Source organism: Pristiophorus japonicus, chromosome 9, assembly GCF_044704955.1.
Source record: "Pristiophorus japonicus isolate sPriJap1 chromosome 9, sPriJap1.hap1, whole genome shotgun sequence".
Classification (NCBI taxonomy): domain Eukaryota; kingdom Metazoa; phylum Chordata; class Chondrichthyes; family Pristiophoridae; genus Pristiophorus; species Pristiophorus japonicus.
The window spans coordinates 18,115,744-18,132,331 of record NC_091985.1 but is presented as its reverse complement, the minus strand read 5'-3'; the positions used below and the strand labels follow the sequence as shown (position 1 = coordinate 18,132,331).

General features: G+C 48.8%; 1 protein-coding gene across 1 annotated transcript in view; it reads left to right on the top strand.

Moving 5' to 3' along the window:
- LOC139273861 (epithelial cell-transforming sequence 2 oncogene-like) overlaps positions 1 to 16,588 on the top strand; it is a 72,214-nt gene that overhangs the window by 29,713 nt on the left and 25,913 nt on the right. Inside the window, exons 10-11 of the mRNA XM_070890937.1 lie at positions 5,346 to 5,438; positions 15,473 to 15,655. Of these exons, the coding sequence (XP_070747038.1) occupies positions 5,346 to 5,438; positions 15,473 to 15,655 (276 nt within the window). The remainder of the gene's footprint in view (positions 1 to 5,345; positions 5,439 to 15,472; positions 15,656 to 16,588) is intronic.

Sequence of the window (16,588 nt, the reverse complement as noted above, 5' to 3'; positions counted from 1 at the left end):
CTAAAGTAAATGTTGGTCCCTTAAAAGATGAGAAGGGGGATTTAATAATGGGAAATGTGGAAATGGCTGAGACCTTAAACAATTATTTTGCTTCGGTCTTCACAGTGGAAGACACAAAAACCATGTCAAAAATTGCTGGTCACGGGAATGTGGGAAGGGAGGATCTTGAGACAATCACTATCACTACGTGGGTAGTGCTGGACAGACTAATGGGACTCAAGGTAGACAAGTCCCCTGGTCCTGATGAAATGCATCCCAGGGTATTAAAAGAGATGCCAGAAGTTATAGCAGATGCATTCGTTATAATCTACCAAAATTCTCTGGACTCTGGGGAGTTACCAGCGGATTGGAAAGCAGCTAATGTAACGCCTCTGTTTAAAAAAGGGGGAAGACAAAAGGCAGGTAACTATAGGCCGGTTAGTTTAACATCTGTAGTGGGGAAATGCTTGAAGCTATCATTAAGGAAGAAATAGCCGGACATCTAGATAGGAATAGTGCAATCAAGCAGACGCAACATGGATTCATGAAGGGGAAATCATGTTTAACTAATTTACTGGAATTCTTTGAGGATATAACGAGCATGGTGGATAGAGGTGTACCGATTGATGTGGTGTATTTAGATTTCCAAAAGGCATTCGATAAGGTGCCACACAAAAGGTTACTGCAGAAGATAAAGGTACGCGGAGTCAGAGGAAATGTATTAGCATGGATCGAGAATTGGCTGGCTAACAGAAAGCAGAGAGTCGGGATAAATGGGTCCTTTTCGGGTTGGAAATCGGTGGTTAGTGGTGTGCCACAGGGATCGGTGCTGGGACCACAACTGTTTACAATATACATAGATGACCTGGAAGAGTGTAGTGTAACAAAATTTGCAGATGACACAAAGATTAGTGGGAAAGCGGGTTGTGTAGAGGACACAGAGAGACTGCAGAGATTTGGATAGGTTAAGCGAATGGGCTAAGGTTTGGCAGATGGAATACAATGTCGGAAAATGTGAGGTCATCCACCTTGGGAAAAAAAACAGTAAAAGAGAATATTATTTGAATGGGGAGAAATTACAACATGCTGTGGTGCAGAGGGACCTGGGGGTCCTTGTGCCTGAATCCCAAAAAATTAGTTTGCAGGTGCAGCAGGTAATCAGGAAGGCGAATGGAATGTTGGCCTTCATTGCGAGAGGGATGGAGTACAAAAGCAGGGAGGTCCTGCTGCAACTGTATAGAGTATTGGTGAGGCCGCACCTGGAGTACTGCATGCAGTTTTGGTCACCTTACTTCAGGAAGGATATACTAGCTTTGGAGGGGGTACAGAGACGATTCACTAGGCTGATTCCGGGGATGAGGGGGTTACCTTATGATGATAGATTGAGTAGACTGGGTCTTTACTCGTTGGAGTTCAGAAGGATGAGGGGTGATCTTATAGAAACATTTAAAATAATGAAAGGGGTAGACAAGATAGAGGCAGAGAGGTTGTTTCCACTGGTCGGGGAGACTAGAACTAGGGGGCACAGCCTCAAAATACGGGGAAGCCAATTTAAAACCGAGTTGAGAAGGAATTTCTTCTCCCAGAGGGTTGTGAATCTGTGGAATTCTCTGCCCAAGGAAGCAGTTGAGCTAGCTCATTGAATGTATTCAAATCAGAGATGGATAGATTTTTAACCAATAGGGGAATTAAGGGTTACGGGGAGCGGGCGGGTAAGTGGAGCTGAGTCCACGGCCAGATCAGCCATGATCTTGTTGAATGGCGGAGCAGGCTCGAGGGGCTAGATGGCCTACTCCTGTTCCTAATTCTTATGTTCTTATGTTCTTTTGAAAGTCCAAATACACCACATCCACTTGTTCTCCCTTGTCCACTCTGCTAGTTACATCCTCAAAAAATTGCAGAAGATTCGTCAAGCATGATTTCCCTTTCATAAATCCAAGCTGACTTGTGCCCGATCCTGTCACTGCTTTCCAAATGCACTGCTATTTCACCCTTAATGATGGAATCCAACATTTTCCCCACTACTGATGTCAGGCTAACCAGTCTATAATTCCCTTTTTTCTCTCTCCCTCCTCTTTTAAAAAGTGGTGTTGCATTAACTACCCTCCAGTCCATAGGAACTGATCCAGAGTCGATAGACTGTTGGAAAATGATCACCAATGCATCCACTATTTCTAGGGCCACTTCCTTAATTACTCTGGGATGCAGACTATCAGGCCCGGGGATTTATCAGCCTTCAATCCCATCAATTTCCCTAACACAATTTCCCATCTAATAAGGATATCCCTCAGTTCCTCCTTCTCACTAGACCCACTGTCCCCTAGTACATTCGGAAGGTTATTCATATCTTCCTTCGTGAAGACAGAACCAAAGTATTTGTTCAATTGGTCTGCCATTTCTTTGTTCCCCATTATAAATTCTGCATGACACTCTGACTGCAAGGGACCTATGTTTGTCTTTACTAATCTTTTTCTCTTCACATATGTATAGAAGCTTTTGCAGTCAGTTTTTATGTTCCCTGCAACTTCCTCTCGTACTCTATCTTTCCCCTCTTAATTAAATCCTTAGTCCTCCTCTGTTGAATTCTAAATTTCTCTCAGTCCTTAGGCTTGTTGAGGATTAGCCCAGTCTCGGATGGCCAGCTCGCTAGTTGGTTCCTCGACATATTGGTCGAGAAAACCATCCCTAATACACTCCAGAAAATCCTCCTCCACCGCATTGCTACCAGTTTGGTTAGCCCAATCAATATGTAGATTAAAGTCGCCCATGATAAACTGCTGTACCTTTATTGCACGCATCCCTTATTTCATGTTTGATGCTGTCCCCAACCTCACTACTACTGTTTGGTGGTCTGTACACAACTCCCACTAGCGTTTTCTGCCCTTTGGTATTCCGTAGCTCCACCCATACTGATTCCGCATCATCCAGGCTAATGTCCCTCCTTACTATTGCATTAATTTCCTCTTTAACCAGCAACACCACCCCGCCTCCTTTTCCTCTCTGCCTATCCTTCCTAAATGTTGAATACCCCTGGATGTTGAGTTCCCAGCCTTGGTCACCCTGGAGCCATGTCTCCGTGATGCCAATTACATCATATCTGTTAACTGCTGTCTGCGCAGTTAATTCGTCCACCTTATTCTGAATACTTCTCGCATTGAGGCACAGAACCTTCAGGCTTGTCTTTTTAACACACTTTGCCCCTTGGCATGTCACTGTTATAGCACCCCAACTGTTTCCTAGACGAGTCCAGTGCCCTGATCTCCCCTCCCTGAAGGTGTTGACCCCTCACTGAAATTGCTTACACAAAGCTGAGAGGTCTGGTGGTGTAAGCTCGCAGGGAATGCCACTGATTCATGGAAATAAACGGGTTGAAAAGACAATTTAGTGTTGTCCAATTTCTGAATATTTAGCCAGATGCACTAACTTTAGTAGAAAAAGTCTTACACAATACAGGTAAATTTTCTGAACATCTCCCACCATTCAGTAACATAAGAACATAAGAAATAGGAGCAGGAGTAGGCCATTCGGCCCCTCGAGTCTGCTCCATCATTTAATAAGATCATGGCTGATCTTCCACCTCAACTCCACCTTTCCGCATTATCCCTATATCCCTTGATGCCCTTACTATCCAAATAATCTATCGATCTCTGTCTTGAATATACTCAAAGACTGAGCCTCCACAGCCCTCTGGGGTAGAGAATTCCAAAGATTCACCACCCCCTGAGTGAAGAAATTTCTCCTCATCTCAGTCCTAAATGGCCGACCCTTTATGCTGAGACGGTGACATCTGGTTCTAGACTCCTCGGCCAGGGTGAAACATCATCCCTGCATCTACCCTGTCAAGCCCTGTAAGAATTTTGTATGTTTCAATGAGATCACCGCCTCATTCTTCTAAACTCTAGAGAATATAGGCCTAGTCTACTCAATCTCTCCTCATCGGGCAATCCCCCCATCCCAGGAATCAGTCTGGTGATGCACTCCCTCTATGGCAAGTATATCCTTCCTTCGGTAAGGAGACCAGAACTGTACACAATACTCCAGGTGCGATCTCACCAGGGCCCTACATAATTGTAGTGAGACGTCTTTACACTTAGGGGCCGAAATTGATCAACTCACCGCCCACTGCCGCCGACAGTCCTCCTGAAGATCCGCCCAGTGCCACTTTGGAGGTGGCCTGGAGCTGGGGGAGGGGAGAGCCGCCGGGAAGCGCCCGCTGACATCAGCAGACGGCCGAGTGGCGCAACTGAGCTCCCGCCCGCTGAGCTCCCCCGCCGAGCTCCGATATTGATGCGGGCGGGAGTCGGCGGCAGAACGGGGGTGGACCGTTGGCTGGAGGATGGTCTGTCCCCGATGGTAAACATGAAGATCCTGAAAAAAAGGTCAGTGAACATTTTATATATTGTTTTTCCACAGCGACTTACCTGGATGGGGTCCCCTGAAGGGCTTCCGTTAGTTTTTTAATTTTTTACTGGTGATTTTTTTTTTCCAGCTCTTCGACCCTCCGTGGGCCCGACTCCATCCTCGGCGGCACTTGGGCGGCAAGCGCCTCTGCCGCTGAGAATGAGAGCTCCCTCTCGCTGCCGCCCAGATTGGCGGCGTGCATCGTCCATTTGCCGCCCGCTGACCTTCAAGGGACCTCGGCGATGAATATCCCGCCCAAAGTACCGTCCGGTACCTCGGCGGCCATCGGCGGCACTTTGGGCGGGCGGAGACCTTGATCAAAATTGGCCCCTTATACTCAATCCTCTTGTAATAAAGGCCAACGTACAATTCGCTGTCTTAATTGCTGTACCTGCATGTTAACGTTCAGTGATTTGTGTACAAGGACACCCAACTCCCTCTGAACACCAACATTTCCCAATCTCTCACCGTTTAAAAAATACTCTGCTTTCCTATTTTTACGATTGTAGCCATGGAAGTAAAGCACTCACAATGATCTAAAGTCATTCGTGCACTCTGCTTTTGGTCTTCCCATTTTAGCAACACATTCACAAGGTGGTTAATGTTCACATACAAACGGTGTGCGGAGGAGTATTCACACGCCCACCGACAGTGCCTATTACTCAGTTTTTACTTATAATCAGAAATGGAATTAGCCACACCTGGGTTGCTAAATGATCACATCTGGATCACTGATAACCAACATCTGGATTCCCAATTCTCCACACGTGGCTAGTGACATATATTGTACAAAATCATTAATCTAGATGCATTTTGGGGGAGAAAGAAGATGGTGGGAAATGATAAGAAAGTAGAGAGGTGGGGTTTGTATCTGCCCGAGAGAGAGGCGTGTCGGGCCGAGTGCTTAAAAGTTCTGACCATCCCTTATTCTATTCTGATTTTAACCTGTCTTTCTCTGTGGCCAGAGGCCGGGATGGAACTGCTGTCTCAGCTCTCCGCACTGACGGCTCTGTGCTACAGCGCACCCACTGGGATAGTGACCGGCTCCTACCAGCATAGTGAGTACTCTGTATCACCCTTGTATCCCGCAACAGACATACTGCTCCGTTTGGTTCCCAAAGTGCAGTGTAGCAACCTGAGCAGGGCCGCAGAAATGATCAATATTACGACAAACAAGGAACAGGATGCTTCGTCTATTAGGGACCGCAGCTACCACCCCCTCATATCCCCCCACCACCCCATCCCCATCCATCTCCCCCCCCCATATTCCCCCCACCCCCCATGCCCGCCCCCTCAATCCCCCATCTCGCCCCCACCCCAATATCCCCCCTCACCCCCATTTCACCCCCCATATCCCCCCACTCCCCAATCCCCCATCCCCAATTTATCGACCCCCCATCTCCATCCGTCTCCCCCCCACCCCCCATCTCCTCCCTCACCATCTCCCCCACCCCCCATTGCTCATACCCGCACCCCCAATCCCCCAGCTCCCCCCAAATCCCCCATCTCCCCTCCCAACCCCCTCCTCCCCAATCCCTCATATCCCCCACATCCCCATCCATCTTCCTCCCGGCACCCTAATGCCCCATATCGCACCCATCTCCCCCCCCAATACCCCATCCCCCAATCACTTCACAGCTCCTATCCACCACCATCTTCCCCCCACACCCCCCCTCCAACTCCAATCTCTCCCCGCCATCTCACCAACCCCCCATGCTTCCCACCAGCCCTCCCACCCCACCGGTTTGGTCATCCTCTGCCTGTGTAACCGCGAGCAGCTTGGAGTTCCACTGTGTCCTTCCCAGAATGCTTTGGACGTTACCACAATCCCGTCACGTTCCTGTCTGATGCATTCTGGGCAAAGCCACCTACGCTAAACGGCTGCAGACGCTGGGATGGAACCGGCTCGGTCACAGCGTTCCGCAGTGAGCCGTGGATCGTCCGCTTGGACCCGCCAATGTCCAGGCGGAAAGGTGGACGGGAATCTACTATGGTGGATCTCCGCCCATGTTGCACAGCGCACACAATTCTGGCGGCTGTGGGGGGGGCTGCGGGGGAGTGATGGGTAGGGGCGGGGGAATGGGGTGGGGTGGGGGAGGGTGACAGGGGGAGGGGTGGGGTGGGGTGGCCGGGGGAGGGGGGGGGGAGTGAAACCCTCACCTCAAACAGGCGCGAGATTCCTCAACATTTTCAAATTAGGCTGAAAACAACTCCTAATTTTCATGCACACAGGATGCTCACTGGTATATGCCCTCATCCAGATAGGATTTACAAATTCATTTTGAAGGGTGCAGCAATATCTTTCTGAGCAATGTCAGGCCCACTGAGGTTTTGAGACTGTTTTTGCAGCTGTTAATTTTCCACCTCCTCTAATCGCTGCAGGTCCATTGCTGCCAGCATTGGGTGTCCCAATAGGATTGCCCCAAACTGAGCTCGCTGGAAGTGGTAGGTTAAGCATAGGGGCACCGGGCAGGTGGACACTGGACCTGCTGGTACCCCCATACCCCCACCCCCCACAGGCAGAGGTGCACATACCTCACTGTGGCATCGTATTGGCGTATGTGGCGGCTCTGCTTTCCAATGGAAGCCGGAACATCAGACCTGTGGTTGCCTGAAGAACTATACTGCTGGGGGGGTTCTGTGAAAATACCCAATCACAGCATGTCCAGCTGTCAATGGTACTGGATGAAAGAAGGCACGTCATTATGCCCAACGGATGGAGTGCACCCACCACCACATCTGCAAGCACCATTGCATGTAACTGGCGACAAGCAAGGGGAAGCTGTCTTCTTTGGGTCTGGGACAGCAGGGAACCACACACATCCGCTTGATCCGCACCCTCTCCACCGCCTTAAACATCCACTCCCTCAATCACCGGCGCACCGTGGCTCCGTCAACTCACCAAGGCTTCTTCGGCAGCACCTCCCAAACCGACAACCTCCACCACCTAGTAGGACAAGGGCAGCAGGCGCATGGCAACACCATCGCCTGCAAGCTCCCCTCCACATCATACACCCCATCCTGACTTGGAAATACATCGGCCGCTCCTTCATGGTCGCCGGGTCAAAATCCTGAAACTCCCTTCCCAACCGCACTGTGGGAGTACCTTCACCACACGGGCTGAAGCCGTTCAAGGCGACGGCTCGCCACCATCTTCTCAAGGGGCAGCTAGGGATGGGCAATAAACGTCGGCCTTGCCAACGACGTCCACATCCCGAGAATGAAAGGAAAGAGCCATGACGTCCGCTGTAAGGGCACCTTCAGCCAACCAGCAGGGTCGGGCTGACACAGCGAGTGGCGGAGCTGGTCAGTTGTGGCCTCAAACCCTCCGGCCATCCCGCAGCGTGGAATGAGAGTGGCAAACACCTTGGAGCCACCCAGTACAGCACCTCCTCCAGCAGCCTGGGATCACACCTGCCAGCATCTTGGGTGTCACTTTCAGTGTTTTAGCTCCACCCAACCCCCTCCCCCTTCAGCCTTGACAAAGACGACCGATGGGTTGAAATGCCTGGTTGAGTTACAGGGTGCAGAGATTTTAGTCCCCCATGTTCTGACACTCTGTCCCTCCAGCTTTGGTTTCTCAATATGAAAGCAGGTGAACAGCAACGGCCACTTGAATTTTTATAATGCCTTTAACGTCCTAAGGCACTTCACAGGAGCGTAATCGGACAAAGACTGACACCGCATGAGGATTTATTGGGACAGGTGACTAAAAGCTTGACCAAAGAGATCTTAAAGGAGGAGGGAGAGGCAGAGAGTTTTAGGCAGGGAATTCCAGAGCTTAGGGTTTAGGCAGCTGAAGGTATGGCCGTCAATGGTGCAGCGATGAAAATTGGGGATGTGCAAGAGGCCAGAATTAGAGGAGCGCAGAGATCTGAGGTTTGTATAGAATCATAGAAATTTACAGCATGGAAGGAGGCCATTTCGGCCCATCGTGTCCGCTGACCAAGAGCTATCCAGCCTAATCCCACTTTCCAGCTCTAGGTCCGTAACCCTGCAGGTTATGGTACTTCAGGTGCACATCCAAGTACTTTTTAAATGTGAGGGTTTCTGCCTCTACCACCCTTTCAGGCAGTGAGTTCCAGACCCCCATAACCCTCTAGGTGAAGAAATTTCCCCTCATATATCCTCTATCCCTCCCCCCAATTACTTTAGATCTATGCCCCCTGGTTGTTGACCCCTCTGCCAAGAGAAACAGGTCCTTCCTATCCACTCTATCGAGGTCCCTCATAATTTTATACACCTTAATCAGGTCTCCCCTTAGCCTCCTGTGTTCCAAAGAAAACAGACCCAGTATCTCCAATCTTTCCTCATAGCCAAAATTCTCCAGTCCAGTAACATTCTTGTAAATCTTGTCTGCACCCTTTCCAGTACAATCACATCTTTTCTGTAATGTGGTGACCAGAACTGCACAGTACTCCAGCTGCAGCCTAACCAGTGTTTTATACAGTTCAAGCATAACCTCCTTGCACTTGTCATCCATGCCTCGACTTATAAATGCAAGTATTCCATATGCCTTCTTACCGACCTTATCTACCTGGCCTGCTACCTTCAGGTATCTGTGGGCCTGAACTCCAAGGTCCCTTTGTTCCTCTACGCTATTCAGTGTTGTATCATTTAATGTGTATTCCCTTTCCTCGTTAGCCCTCCCCAGATGCATTACCTCACACTTATCCGGATTGAATTCCATTTGCCACTGCTTTTTCCTGCAGTCCGTAGCTTTCTTCTTAATTATCAACCACACAGCCTATTTTAGTGTCATCTGCAAACTTCTTAATCATACCCCCCAAAATTTAAGTCCAAGTCATTGATATATACCACAAAAAGCAAGGGACCCAGCACTGAACCCTGCAGAACCCCACTGGAAACAGCCTTCCAGTCAAAAACACTCATCAACTGATACGTCCTTACTACACAGTATAAATGCACACGAGGCCCATGCTTGAGAGAAGGTCAGTCTGTGACTGGTCCTTTATTCCATAGCACTCAAGTGGTGGAAGTGGGTGGAGCTTCCCCTTTTATATCTGAAGGTCCAGGTTAGGAGTGTCTCCCACAAGTTCACCACCTAGTGGTCATTGTTCTCACAGTGTACAACTTAGGTCAGTTTATACATGGGTTACAATGCTGGTTGAATACATGACATCACCTACCCCCCTCAAAGTCTGATTGGGATCACAGGTTGAGTCTCTCTGGTGGTTTATGCTCCCTTGTAGAGCGCCTGAGTTGGGGCTCAGGTTGTTGGGCGCTGGCCTGAGTGTCTGCTGTTTGCAGTGCCTCAGGCTTGTCCGGACTGCCCACAGTGACTGGGCTCTCCTCCCTTTGGTTCCTGTGTTCGGTCACTTGTGGTGGAGTGAACTCTACATCGTGTTCTTCCTCTGCTTCTTCTATGGGGTTGCTGAACCTCCTTTTTGTTTGATCCACATGTTTGCGGCAGATTTGTCCATTGGTAAGTTTAACTTCCAGAATCCTATTTCCCTCTTTGGCAACCACAGTGCCTGCGAGCCATTTGGGCCCTGCAGTGTAGTTGAGGACAAAAACAGAGTCATTTACATCAATACATCGCGCCCTCGCATTCTTGTCATGGTAGTGATATTGTGACTGGCGCCTGCTCTCGACAATTTCTTTCATGGTGGGGTGTATAAGGGATAACTGGGTTTTGAGCGTCCTTTTCATTAGCAGCTCTGCGGGTGGAACCCCTGTGAGCGAGTGTGGTCGGGATCTGTAGGCCAACAGGAGGCATGATAAGCGGCATTGTAGGGAACCCCCTTGGATTCTGAGCATCCCCTGTTTGATTATCTGCACTGCTCGTTCTGCCTGGCCGTTTGAGGCCGGCTTGAACGGTGCCGTTCTGACATGGTTAATCCCATTGCGTGCCATGAAGTCCTGGAATTCAGTGCTTGTGAAGCATAGGCCATTGTCGCTGACCAAGATGTCCGGTAGACCGTGGGCGCCAAACATTCCCCGTAGACTTTCTACCGTGGCAGAGGATGTGCTTGAATTTAAAATGTCACACTCGATCCATTTCGAGTAGGCGTCTACTACAACCAAAAACATTTTCCCCATGAAAGGACCTGCGTAGTCCACATGGATGTGTGGCTAAGGCTTGGCGGGCCATGGCCAGGGGCTAAGGGGGGCTTCCCTGGGCGCATTGCCCAGCTGGGCACACGTGTTGCACCTGCGAACACAAAGTTCCAGATCTGCGTCTATCCCTGGCCACCAAACGTGTGACCTGGCAATTGCCTTCATCGTGACAATGCCCGGGTGCCCATTGTGGAGTTCTCTGATGAACACCTCTCTGCCCATCTGGGGCATGACTACGCGGTTTCCCCACAGTAGGCAATCGGCCTGAATCGAGAGTTCATCCCTGCGCCTGTGAAATGGTTTAAATTCCTCAGGGCATGCCCTGTACATGGCTGCCCAGTTCCCATTCAGGACACATTTCTTGACTAGAGACAATAGCGGGTCTCTATTTGTCCAGACTTTAATCTGACGGGCTGTCACGGGTGAGCCTTCGCTTCCGAAAGCTTCAACAGCCATGACCATCTCAGCAGCATGCTCGGTAGCCCCCTCAGTGGTGGCTAGTGGGAGCCTGCTGAGTGCATCGGCACAGTTTTCGGTGCCCGGTCTGTGCCGAATTGTGTAGTCATAGGTGGCTAACGTGAGTGCCCACCTCTGTATGTGGGCCGATGCGTTTGCATTTATGGCCTTGTTGTCGGCCAAAAGGGACGTTAGGGGTTTGCGATCTGTCTCCAGCTCAAATTTCCTGCCAAACAGGTACTGGTGCATTTTCTTTACCACATATACACATGCGAGCACCTCCTTTTCTACCATCCCTTAACCCCTTTCTGCCTGGGACAGACTTCTGGAGGCATAAGCTACCGGCTGTAGCTGACCCTTGGCATTGACATGCTGCAACACACACCCGACACCATAGGACGACGCATCGCACGTTAACACAAGTTTCTTACATGGGTCATATAGCGTTAACAGATTGTTGGAACATAACAAATTGCATGCTCTATTAAAAGCCCTTTCCTGGTTGTCCCTCCAGACCCATTCGCGACCTTTGCGTAGGAGCACGTGTAGCGGCTCTAACAGCGTGCTCAATTTGGGAAGAAAGTTACCAAAATAGTTCAGGAGCCCCAGGAATGAACGCAGCTCCGTTGTGTTATGGGGTCTGGGTGCTCTCTGGATCGCTTCCATCTTGGACGCAGTAGGGCTGATCCCATCTGCTGCTACCCTCATCCCCAGGAATTCTACCTCTGGAGCTAGGAAGACGCACTTCGCCTTTTTCAGTCGCAGACCTACCCGGTCCAGTCTGCGTAGCACCTCCTCCAGGTTGTGGAGGTGTTCTTCAGTATTGTAACCAGTGATGAGGATGTCGTCCTGAAAAACCACCGTCCCTGGAATCGACTTGAGGAGGCTTTCCATATTTCGTTGGAAGATCACGGTGGCCGAGCGAATCCCAAACGGACATCTGTTGTACTCAAACAACCCCTTGTGTGTCGTGATGGTGGTCAGCTTCTTCGACTCACTCGCCAGCTCCTGGGTCATGTAAGCTGAGGTCAGGTCCAATTTTGAAAAAAGTTTGCCACCGGATAGCGTCACAAAGAGGTCCTCCGCTCTCGGTAGCGGGTACTGGTCTTGGAGTGATACCCGATTGATGGTGGCCTTGTAATCGCCACATATCCTGACCGACCCATCCGCCTTGAGCACCGGCACAATCGGGCTCACCCAGTCACTGAATTTGACTGGCGAGATGATGCCTTCCCTCAGCAGGCGGTCCAATTCGCCTTCTATCTTTTCCCGCATCACGTACGGCACCGCTCTGGCCTTGTGGTGTACTGGCCTGGCATCGGGGTTTATGTGAATCACTACCTTGACCCCTATGAATGTGCCGATGCCGGGTTGAAATAATGAGTCAAATTTGTCCAGGACCTGTGAGCATGATACTCGCTCCACAGAGGAAATTGCATTAACATCGCCCCATTTCCAGTTCATGACAGCAAGCCAACTCCTCCCCAGTAGTGCGGGACTGTTCCCCGGGACAACCCAGAGTGGCAACCTGTTCTCCGAATCTTTGTGGGTCACGACTACCGTGGCGCTGCCTAGCACCGGAATGATCTCCTTTGTGTAGCTGTGCGTCAATCGGCGATAATTTTGGCCTCCTGGGCTTGGATGCCCACAACTTTTTGAATTGTTTGATACCCATCAGGGACTGGCTTGCCCTCGTGTCTAGCTCCATTGATACTGGGATACCATTGAGGAGCACTTTCATCATTATTGGTGGCGTCCTGGTGTATGAACTGTATACGTGCTCCACATGAACTCGCTGAACTTCAGCTTCCAGCGATTTCCCCCAGCGTTCATTTCTGCAATTTCTGCAGGTATTTTGCTCATCCCTGCAAACTCCGGCTGAGTGTGTGCCTCCACGCCTCCAACATGAGCTGCTGTTTGAAACAAAAGGTCCCTTGCCAGTCGATCGCCCCTGACTGCCCCTGTTATTGTCCTTGAGTGCACCATTAACAGGTGTTGATGGCCCCATTACTGGCCGCATTGTCCCTTGCAATGGCGTGAATCACCGTTCAGCTTGCCATTGTCTCTGTCGAACTCCCCCTCTGGGTTCGACTACATGTTGGGGCATGCCCGACTGCCCTTGTCTGCCTGGAGAACTGTGTGCTGCTTTAACAATGTTGAACCTCTGTCCCAACCATTCCTTAACACAGTACCTCTCATCTGTTCTGCTCGTGGCCATGCTCGCGTGGTTTAAATCCCAGTTTCTCGTTGCCATTGATGCGTCCTTACTATACAGTATAAATGCACACGAGGCCCATGTTTGAGAGAAGTTCAGTCTGTGACCTGTCCTTTATTCCATAGCACTCAAGTGATGGAAGTGGGTAGAGCTTGCCCTTTTATATCTGAAGGTCTAGGTTAGGAGTGTCTCCCACAAGTTCACCACCTAGTGGTCATTGTTCTCACAGTGTACAACTTAGGTCAGATTATACATGGGTTACAATGCTGGTTGAATACATGACATCAACCATTACCCTTTGCTTCCTGCCTCTGAGCCAATTTTGGATCCAACTTGCCACTTTGCCCTAGATCCCAGGGGCTATTACTTTCATGACCAGTCTGGCATGTGGGACCTTATCAAAAGCTTTGCTAAAATCCATATACACTACATCATACACACTGCCCTCATTGAACTTTTCGAGAAGGTAACCAGGAGTGTCAATCAAGTTAGTCAGACACGATCTTCCCTTAACAAATCCATGCTGGCTGTCCTTGATTAATCCCTGCCTTTCCAAATGAAGATTTATCCTGTCCCGCAGGAATTTTTCCAATAATTTTCCTACCACCGAGATTAGGTGACTGGCCTGTAATGACTCGGTCTATCCCTTTCTCCTGTTTAAACAAAGGCACCACATTAGCAGTCCTCCGGTCCTCTAACACCACACCTGTAGCCAGAGAGGATTGGAAAATCATGGTCAAAGCCTCTGTTATTTCCTCCTTTGCTTCTCTTAACATCTTGGGATACATTTCATCCGGGCTTGGGGATTTATCCACCTTCAAAGCTGCTAAACCCCTTAATACTTGCTCTCTCACTATGTTTATCTCATCTAATATTTCACACTCCTCCTCCCTCATTGCGAAGTCTACATTGCCCATCTCTTTTGTGAAAACATGCAAAGTATTCATTAAGAATCATACCCACCACATCTTCTGCCTCCACACACAGATTCCCTTTATGGTCTCTAATAAGCTCCACTCTTTCTCTAGTTATCCTCTTGCTCTTAATGTATTTATAAAACATCTTTGGGTTTTCCCTGATTTTACTTGCCAACATTCTTTCATGCCCTCTGTTGGCTTTCCTGATACCTTTTTTAATTGCATCCCTGCACTTCTTATACTCCTCTAGAGTTTCTGCAGTATTGAGTTCTCGGTATCTGTCATTAGCTTCCCTTTTTTTCTTTATCTTACCCTGTATGTCCCTTGACATCCAGGGGCTCTAGATTTGTTAGCTCCACCCTTTTTGCTAAGGAACATACTTGCTCTGTACCCTCAGGATCTCCTCCTTGAATGCCCCCCACTGCTCTGACACTGATTTACCATCAAGCAGCCGTTTCCAGTCCACTTTGGCCAAATCACATCTCAGCTCAGTAAAATTGGCTTTACCCCGATTGAGAACTTTTATTCCTGGTCTCCTTTTGTCCTTTTCCATAACTACCCTAAATCTCACTGAATTATGATCACTAACACCAACATGTTCTCCCACTGATACCCCTTCCACCTGCCCCTCTTCATTCCCCCAAACCAAATCCAGAACCGTCCCCTCCCTTGTTGGACTTGTTACATACTGGCTAAAGAAGTTTTCCTGAATGCATGTTAGGAATTCCGCACCCTCTGTACCATTCACATTACTTTTTTCCCAGATAATATTAGGGTAGTTGAAATCCCCCACTATTACAGCTCTATAGTTTTTGCACTTCGCAGCAATTTGCCCACATATTTGTTCTTCTATCTCCCTCTGACTGTTTGGGGGCTCTATAGTACACTCCCAGCAGTGTGATCGGCCCTTTTTTATTCTTCAATTCAACCCATATGGCCTTGTTTGATGACCTCCTCTAACATATCATCCCTTCTCACAGCTGTAATTGTTTCTTTAATTAATACTGAGGGATGGAGGAGGCTATAGATATCAGCAAGTAAGTGTTGCATCAGCATTGCAAACTAGACAAGTCAATCTTCAAGATGGAGTTTGTTACTTAGTATCTCTAGGGAGAGAAGGCACTTCAAAACCAGCTATTTCCACATGAGCACTCTGTCTTGTGTTTCTGGAGTTACTTTCTCCATGTCTGTCAATTAGGTAGGATGTGGCGAGGCCGTGGAGGGATTTGAACACAAGGATGAGAATTATAAAATGGAGACAATGGGGGGTGCGGGAGTAGTGTAGGTTAGTGAGCTCAGGGACGACGGGCGAATGGGGCTTGGCGCGAGTCAGGGTACGTCAGCATTCACTAAGTGCGCTGCTGTTAATAATCCTCGGGTGTCTCTCGCAATAAATGTGAGTATTTGCTCTGTTGGATGTTAGTCCTCAGTGAGTGGCTATGGGAGCGCGAGGACCCGGCTCCCCCAGCCATCTACTTCAACAAGGAGAAGCTGCAGGCATGGAGCAGGACGGCCCAAGTACAGGAGGAGGTCCTGAGAACTGTCCGCAGGCAGATGAGGCCATTTTTCAGGCGCCTGCAGAGAGATGTCTGTGGGAGGATGTCTGGTAGGGTTTCAAACACATTTTATTCCTCATTGTCCGCTAAATGATTAAATATTTCCACGGTTGCCAGGAATGTTTTTAGCTAATCTTTATAACCTGACTGTAAAGTCCTGTCCCCTCAGTACAGATTCACACGAGGCATGTAGTGAAGTCAAGGTCACTCTGGACCTGCACCTTTATTTCACAGCTCTGGAATGCTGCACTTGCCTGCGGCCTGTCCTTATATACCTGTCTCTTGCAAGTGCACCCCTGGTGGTAAGGTATGCTGGTAGTTACAGGTCATATCTTATTACAGTCATGTATAGCATGTTAGGATACAGTTATATATAATAATGTAAGATACATGACACAGACATTATAATTGGACCTGCGAAAATCTCATCAGCTCCCTTATACATAATCGGCAGGCTTTTTCCCTCCCAGAATGCTGACAGTCCCTGCTTGAAATCCAGCAGCGCTCTGAAAGGAATTATGGAAATTGAGGTGAAAGAGTATCAGAGAGATTTCACACTTACTAAATTTTCACTCTTTCCCCTTTTCATGTTTGTTTATCACTTTCTCCTACTCTATTTTCCTCTTTTCTCTCATTTCCCACTGTAATGTATTTGCTTCATGGATTCTTTGCTGAAGAATTCATAGCAACACATTGTTATTAATAACTAGTCGGTTTATTAACAAAGGTTTAACAATCACACTACACATTACCAGTTCATCCACTAGGCTCACATCTGCATATCTCATCGTGGATGATGTAGGCCCAACTGACAGGGGTTTTATTGAGTCTTGTGAACATCATGTGACTGGCTAAGCCACTCACAGTGCAACAGCTCGACAAACCTGTGAGTAGGTTGGGCCTCTACTCATTGGAATTCAGAAGAATGAGAGGTGATCTTATCGAAATGTATAAGATTATGAGGGAGCTTGACAAGGTGGATG